This window comes from Penaeus chinensis, chromosome 10 (genome assembly GCF_019202785.1).
Source record: "Penaeus chinensis breed Huanghai No. 1 chromosome 10, ASM1920278v2, whole genome shotgun sequence".
Taxonomy (NCBI): domain Eukaryota; kingdom Metazoa; phylum Arthropoda; class Malacostraca; order Decapoda; family Penaeidae; genus Penaeus; species Penaeus chinensis.
Genome location: NC_061828.1, coordinates 36,231,501 through 36,239,000, shown reverse-complemented (window position 1 = coordinate 36,239,000; position 7,500 = coordinate 36,231,501). Strand labels below are relative to the sequence as shown.

The 7,500-nt window shown below is 36.1% G+C and overlaps 1 protein-coding gene across 1 annotated transcript in view; it reads right to left on the bottom strand.

The window, feature by feature from the left end:
- Window positions 1–4,250, bottom strand: part of LOC125029698 (nuclear nucleic acid-binding protein C1D-like) — a 7,204-nt gene extending 2,954 nt beyond the window's left edge. Inside the window, exons 1-2 of the mRNA XM_047619771.1 lie at window positions 3,976–4,250; window positions 257–323 (exon numbers count right to left, since the gene is read on the bottom strand). Coding sequence (XP_047475727.1) covers window positions 257–323; window positions 3,976–4,131 — 223 coding nt within the window. The 5' untranslated portion in view covers window positions 4,132–4,250. The remainder of the gene's footprint in view (window positions 1–256; window positions 324–3,975) is intronic.
- Between the last annotated feature and the right edge of the window lie 3,250 nt (window positions 4,251–7,500).

Genomic DNA, 7,500 nt, shown 5'->3' with positions numbered 1-7,500 from the left:
AGAGTATGAGAGAGAGATAGTGTGAGAGAGAATGAGAGAGAGACAGTGTGAGAGAGAATGAGAGAAAGACAGTGTGAGAGAGAATGAGAGTGAGACAGTGTGCAAGAGAGAGAGAGTCAGAGACAGTGTGCAAGAGAGAGAGAGTCAGAGACAGTGTGCAAGAGAGAGAGAGTCAGAGACAGTGTGCAAGAGATAGAGAGAGAGAGACAGTGTGTGAGAGAAAGTGAGAGTGTGAAAAAGAGAATACATTACTTACCCCAAAATAATGAGTTGATGCCATATATTTCCATCATGCCAACCTTTGCTTTTTCTTGGGGTGATAACTGGAAAATAAATGTATAAAAACTATAACTTTCCACAGAAACCATACTGTACAAAAAATGAATCATAACAATGAATATCAATAATTAATCAAAACACTAAGACAAAAAAAAAAAAAAGAGAGAGAAAAGATGACTTTCTTGAATAGAAGATTCTTGCTAAATTATCATTAAACACAAGAGGACAATCATCTTGAAAAATGCACACCATACTTGTTTTTGACCACATTACACTTCTGCATCATGTATCAGATAATGAAAAAATTGTAATCACTAAAACTAGTCTTCTGAAGTCCCCCCCCACCATCTGCAATCCTAATGAAGCGAGTGTGGATAATCGAGTGTGGATAATCCAGGAAGAATTTGAAAAAAGTTTTTTAGTTAATGGTCATGAATACTCAACACTTCGCAAAGAATGAGGCTAACGAGGATAACTGATCAGAACTAGAGTATTAATTCTAATCTAATAATAATAATAATAATACAGTTCTCTCTTTCAAAAAAGGATAATTATTCAGAGCAGCTTCATATCACCTAACAAAACTAGTATTGACAGACTGCTTAAGTTATCTTCTGGCCAAATAGAGTAATGTTCTCTGTAGAGAGCACATAGAGTAACAGAAATTAAGAGTCGCAGCATCAAAGATCATTACAGCCTCCATGACAGCACTCCAGCAAAGGCCAACAATCCTCCATCATATACATTTAGGCAAGACAGAAATTCTCTAGATATCCTTGGCAGTTTATCATCATATAAGAAACCAGTCCAAATTATATGTTGCTAGTTTGCTAATCAAATCCATTAAAACTCATAAGGTGAAGATTTGCATCCAAAATATTATACAATTGGCTCTTAACCCAATGCCAACAGGCATGACGTGTACATGCATGCCATGCCCACTGTGAGTTTACTTGTTTAATTGGCTACACTTGTACTAAGTCACAGATGAGCCAATTACGAGTACTGCCTGTCTCACCTCTTTACCCTTTTCTTTGATTTACGAAAATATTTTATGTTATCTTATTTTGCTGTTACTAATGTTTATAACATTTTAGTAATTATAATGTAATTATAATGTCTATAATAAAAATAACACCATCAATATTCATAGTACTAGTAAAAAATACATTTTTTCCGCCAATTCGAATCAGGTAAGGTCACAAGGTCTACTAATTGACTCCTTTGTGGCTAAACACTAGTAGAGCCATCTATGTGCAGAGACATTTCACAAAAAATATAAAAAATAAGCATAGCATTTTTCCCATTTTTTATTAATTTTCCCCAGCTGTATTGGGTTAAAAGTGCTGCTGTTTTTTGAATTTCCACATTAGTATTAAAGTAAACAATAACCAAACTCTTTACAAGGAGGGCACTATTGGGTAGAGTTCCAAGAAAATTGCACCAGAGTCATTACATACATGATATTGCAAAGTGTTATCAATGTTTACTGTATAATTTCTCTAGTATATTTCATGGCTGTTCCAGTCATGAGAGCAACAGCCTAGAAGGGCTGATGAAAAAAAAAATCTGAATTAAAATGAAAAGGCAATAATATGAAAAGAAATAGCATGGTTACACCAATCACCAGCATGTGTGTCAACTTTGAAACCACTAGAAAAGAATGACATACAATCTTTAAGTTTCATAATTAGTAGCACCAGTGATAAAGGTTTGCTGAAAAATTATTCAGTAATATAAGATTAACCCCTGACACCAATTTCTGTTCATGCCACAATGAACCAACCGCTGGGTGTCAAGTGCAATCAGCCATTAGATTGAAAAATCAGAAGCATGGGAAATACAAGTTTTCCCCACTTTCTTGATTTTGGTTGCAGTATATGATTTTTCAAGAAAAGAGACTGATAAGAGACAAAGATTTTTCTGCATTTCCATAGTACTTTTCGTATGCAAATGGCAGAGTACCAATGTAACCAAACATAATGCCCATATAACAGGAAAATGCACCATAAGAATGAGATCTTGGAAATCTCACGAGTATCTTCATCTGGGAGGCATTCTGCATGAATGTGATACATACAGAAAGCCTCAAATTCATGTGAATATGCAAAAATTGATCATATGTTAGGGCCTTTATTTTGGAAAGCTGTACCTTGATTATAATCATTAACAGGGCCAAGCAAACAAATGACTGTTTAGCACACAATGCAATGCTGGCTCTATTACACTTGCATCATGGCAATAATAAAAGCTATAAAGTGAGTAAATATATCATATTGTCAGATTTGTATGTACTTTTGAAAAAGCCTATAGGAATCCATCTCCTGTCTCTATACCTTTACTACATACACTGAACCTTTCCCTTTGGTATAAATTACAAAATAATCCATAAGCAAAACCATATTCTATATACCATATACATAAAAAACAAATTTAAATTTTATTGTATCTTGGACCACATCCACCTGGGACTGATTCCTGCATTGCACATCTTCAGAAATACAGTAAACCCAACATACCTCTATCTGATATATCAACCAAGATAGGGTATGGAATGGTTTGTTATTTGGAAATGTTTTGCTCTGTGAACATAAGACCTTCACAGACAAGATTTAGAATGTCTTCATATTGTTGGCTCTGGTCAGAATGAACATATTGTACATTTTCTATGCAAAATTTTGGTTCTCAAGTTAGCACCCATGTGATTTTGTCAGTTTGCCCAGTCAAGAAAGTGTGCCTAGCCATTATGGCTGACTCCACACCTGACAGTGTTATGATGTTAATGTCATTAAAAAAAAATCTCCACATGTATTCTAGCAGGATAGAACTTGGACTGCTTCCTTATTTTATGATAAACTTCCTGGTGTTTATTGTCGAGGTAATTTATCAGATAACATCATATACACGATCATGACAGTTTTGGTATTGATGGCTTCCTTTCATTCTCTACTATCTGAATATACTAGAATTATGCCGTGGAACCCCTCCCCCATTAATGATAATCTTGGCCCCAATAGCAGGTGAGGGTAATATATGACACAGAATTAGTCACTATATTGTCTACTGCAAGAGGGCTGTGCCACCTGCAACCCCCTTTCCTGGGTGGCTGCCACCTACCAACCCCTGCAGCGGAAGAAAAAGAATCCTCCACATATTCATGGCAGAGGAAAGCGTACAACCCACATGCAGGAGGGCCTAATGCCGAGTCTGTCCGACACTTTATCCTGCTAAATGTACATAGTGGATTCTTTGATTTCCTGGGCAGGGGGTTGTGGGGTTGCAAGGGTCGGCCTCCTGCATTTAACAGTATAAGGAGATATTATTTTCATTATGTTATTATATTATTGTTTGTTTACCCCACAATTTCCCCGGCACCTTTCAAGCCCTCTCTTGTTATCAGGGCCAAGAATGTAGGGGCTGTAACAAAGGGTGAGAGGAATCCACTGATGATAAAATTGTGGTGATTGATTATGCAAAGGTATTGTGAAAAATTACCATCATCCATGTACTTCTCATCAATGCGTAGTCTGTACCAATATAAACATTAAAATCATAACTTTACGAAGCAAAATTCCGTTTGGAATTACCAAGACGAATCAACAGCAAACCACTAGGATAGTCTACGAGCTCTCTCTTCTGACATAATGTCCAGTACCCTCGTCTCGAGATACATCAGAAGCCAAGTCCTGCCCTCACCTTCCTCAGGACCTCGTGATAAGGCTGCGAGATCAGCGGCTGCAGCTCCTTCTCGATGCCGTCCAACTCCTTCAGCATATTCAGCATCTTGGGTGCCATTCCGGGAGGGAAGTCCCCCTGGCTCGATGGTTTTCCTCCCTTCTGGGCCATAACCATGCTTTAATTTGACGTCTTGGTATGATAAATAAGAAGCAGTCCCTTGATCTAGTCCGAGGACCTCATAGTACCAGGCACACCACGCTGCCGCTGATCGACGATTGTTTGTTTACGTTTGAGTTTAGCGAAGGCGAGTTTAGCGAAGATAAGTTTAGCGAACTTTCTTTAGCGAATACTTGATAGCGAAAAGGAGTTAATTCATAGGTTTAATTGCTGCTATTGCTTTATAGGTTGTCATTATTAGTAGTAGTATAGGATGCTGTGTTTGGAGTGAGAGAAAGATGGGATAATCCTTAACGAACACTTTTTTATGCTAATTAATGGCTAATGAGGTCTAAAGAATCGCCTTATTTCTTATCTGCCCCAGAAGCCACGCCCCCTCCCATAGCTGAGAATCTGATTGGTTGATATAAACTGTTTGTGTTATCCATTACTTCACACTGTGATTACACTTTATAATCATACCTGTTCCTCTATATGATAATATTAAGGAAAAAAGTATTTTGTTTCGCACTTTAGAGACATTAGAAATCTTAACCATTGATCCAGTGGAAGCGGAGGACAATTTCTTGTTCAAAGGTAGCCTACTCACTATTTCTTTGTTTTCTTGAGATACTTCATAAAAATGAAGAAGATGAAATATGAAGCGCAAAATGAGCATGAAATTGCAAGTCCGGAAATGTGGCTACTGTGTCCAAACATTCTAAACTGTTTGGACTGATGGCGTAAGCATTCCATATATATATATATATATATTTTCTTTCTTTCTTTCTTTCTTTCTTTCTTTCTTTCTTTCTTTCTTTCTTTCTTTCTTTCTTTCTTTCTTTCTTTCTTTCTTTCTTTCTTTCTTTCTTCCTTTCTTTTCTTTTGACTGTCTCTTCCTTTATATTGACGTTTATTCTATAAACGGCATATATAATTTTATTTTGCTTTCTTTCTAAAGCATTTAATTTCAGAGATATCTATTTGTTAGGACCTGCCGGTAAGAGTACTATCTTTATTATTTTACTCTCGCTCGTAGGTTTGATGCTTATTTCAGGTTATTCTCTTTTGTAGATTTGATATTGTATTTATTCACAGTATGGTAACGTTCTCCCCCGCTATTTGTCAGTTGTCCTGAAAAAAAAACAAATTAATTATATTTATTATGATCTTAATATATTCATACATATACTTTAACGGATAATGTATTTCTTGTGTCAATGTATTTTAAATGAATTTCACTGGTGTAAGTAGTTTCTTTTTGTTTCGTCTGACACTGTTTAGTCACATCCCTTGTCTCTGTGTGCGGCCCCCTTCTTTGTTCAGTGTCCTTTCGTGCAGGAATGACAAAACGGTGTCATACTGAGCAGAGTTAACACAGATTCAATTTCACCCCACTGATGCTCCAAGCTGACTACCTACAAGAAGGTCAGACATGGGTTTACCAGGTCACCTAGACAGAAAGCGGGTGGTTCAGTTGTAGGGATGTTGGGGTAACAGTTTCAGAAAGCGACTTGGTATTTTGGCCCTTATCTCGCATTAATATAACCACCAAGTTCGTCCACCCATGACTTAAACGACTCCTACACCCACGGCCTCTCTACTAAAGTTCTTTTTCGCGTTTTTTTTTTTGTTTTTTTTTTGTTTTGTTTTTGTTTTTCTGTCATCATAAGTAAGACAGGGATGCAATTTATCAGTTCATGCATTTAATGTAGCTTTAGTAGACTATCATTGCTTCTTGCCTTTTCTCGCGTTCTGTACTAGCGTCCAAGAATCAGTAAGATGTACAAAAGCAGTCCCTCATTAATCATAAATTCATTTTATATTGTGATTTTCTTATTCATTCTAAATAGGGTTTGATATGGCCATTGCTGCTACTACGTGCCTCCTTTGCATCCATTTTAGCTGTGACATGTGCATGTACATGTATGTAGGTATGCGCGTACTGCGTGTGTCTTTGTAGGTATGTACGTTTATTTATAAATACCACGGTATGCTTTTGTAAAGAAACGCGAATCACAGTATGTCAAGGATTAATTGTTCCTCCAGAGATTTTATGACAATCTAATAACAGGCTTTCCCGTATGTGGGCATGTTATGACATTTCCTATAAAAGATAATAGCTTTGGTTTTAATTGGTAAGTACAAGACTGGATTGGCCATTAAGCAACATAAGCACGTGCTTAGGGCATCAAGGAGGGAAGGGGGCATTAAATACATCTAATTATATATCATTGATATGAAAAGTACCTAAATTAAGATATTCAGATTCCATGTAGGTAACACAACATATTGTATTCTATGTTGTATTTACCTACGTACCTAACTACGGGGAAGCTGAATTGGACGTCTTCCAACTAGGTCGAGAATTTCAGTGAGCGATTTTCTAACATTTCATTAAAAACAAGTTAACTTAAGGGAAGCTGAAACGGTCGTCAATGGAAAAGTTTATTCTTCGGAAGTCTGGAAAATTCCGCCATTGGAAAAGTCTGAATTTCGCTAATATCATATTAAAAACAAGTTAATTTCTGTTCAATCCGTTAAAGTTTGATTATTATAACGGCCATACGTATAAATATTTCAATAAGTAGGTACTCATTGTGATCGCATTCCATAACTATAATATTTGATAGTACCTACTGCTGGATTGGAACCGTTTTTCTAATGACTCTGACTCGCCATTGGTCTCCGGGATGGGTCTCCGTCTAAAGCTCTAATTATTTATTTTTTGCCATGATAAAATAAGCAATTTCTTATCTTCCATTTCCGGTTAAAATCCATGGTGTTGTTGATTGTATTTTTCTCCCATAAATATATATACATATATATATACATATATATACATATATATATAGATATGGGGCACCGAAGTCTTAAGTGCTTAAGGCCTCTAAAAGCCTTAATCTGGCACTGGATAAGTACCATGAATTCTGTCATAACGCGCATTAAAATACACACAAGTTACTCAGCCAATTTTTTTAGATTTTCTCTGATAAAGGACAGAATTTAGGGGAAAACTATACTAAAAATAAAGTTGTTTAGCTATGTTAATCAACACATTACAAGCGCCAATGGAAAATTATGGTGTAAATACAGAATTGTAATAAAGTACAACATAGTAAGTAAAACAGAAAATATAAACAGAATAAATAAGCTCACTAAGAATAAAAATAATAGACAAACAACATGCAAATAACTAACAGTAACCGAACAACTAAGTAATCAGAACACACGCATAAGTTAAGAATTAAGAAAGAAGGCCAAATATCATGTAACATCATGAACAATCAACCCGGAATGAAACAGGCAGCAACATAATAAGCAGTAACACTAAATACAGAACCAATATGAAGATTAATTTGGGGAACCGAAAGGCCTAGTCGATTA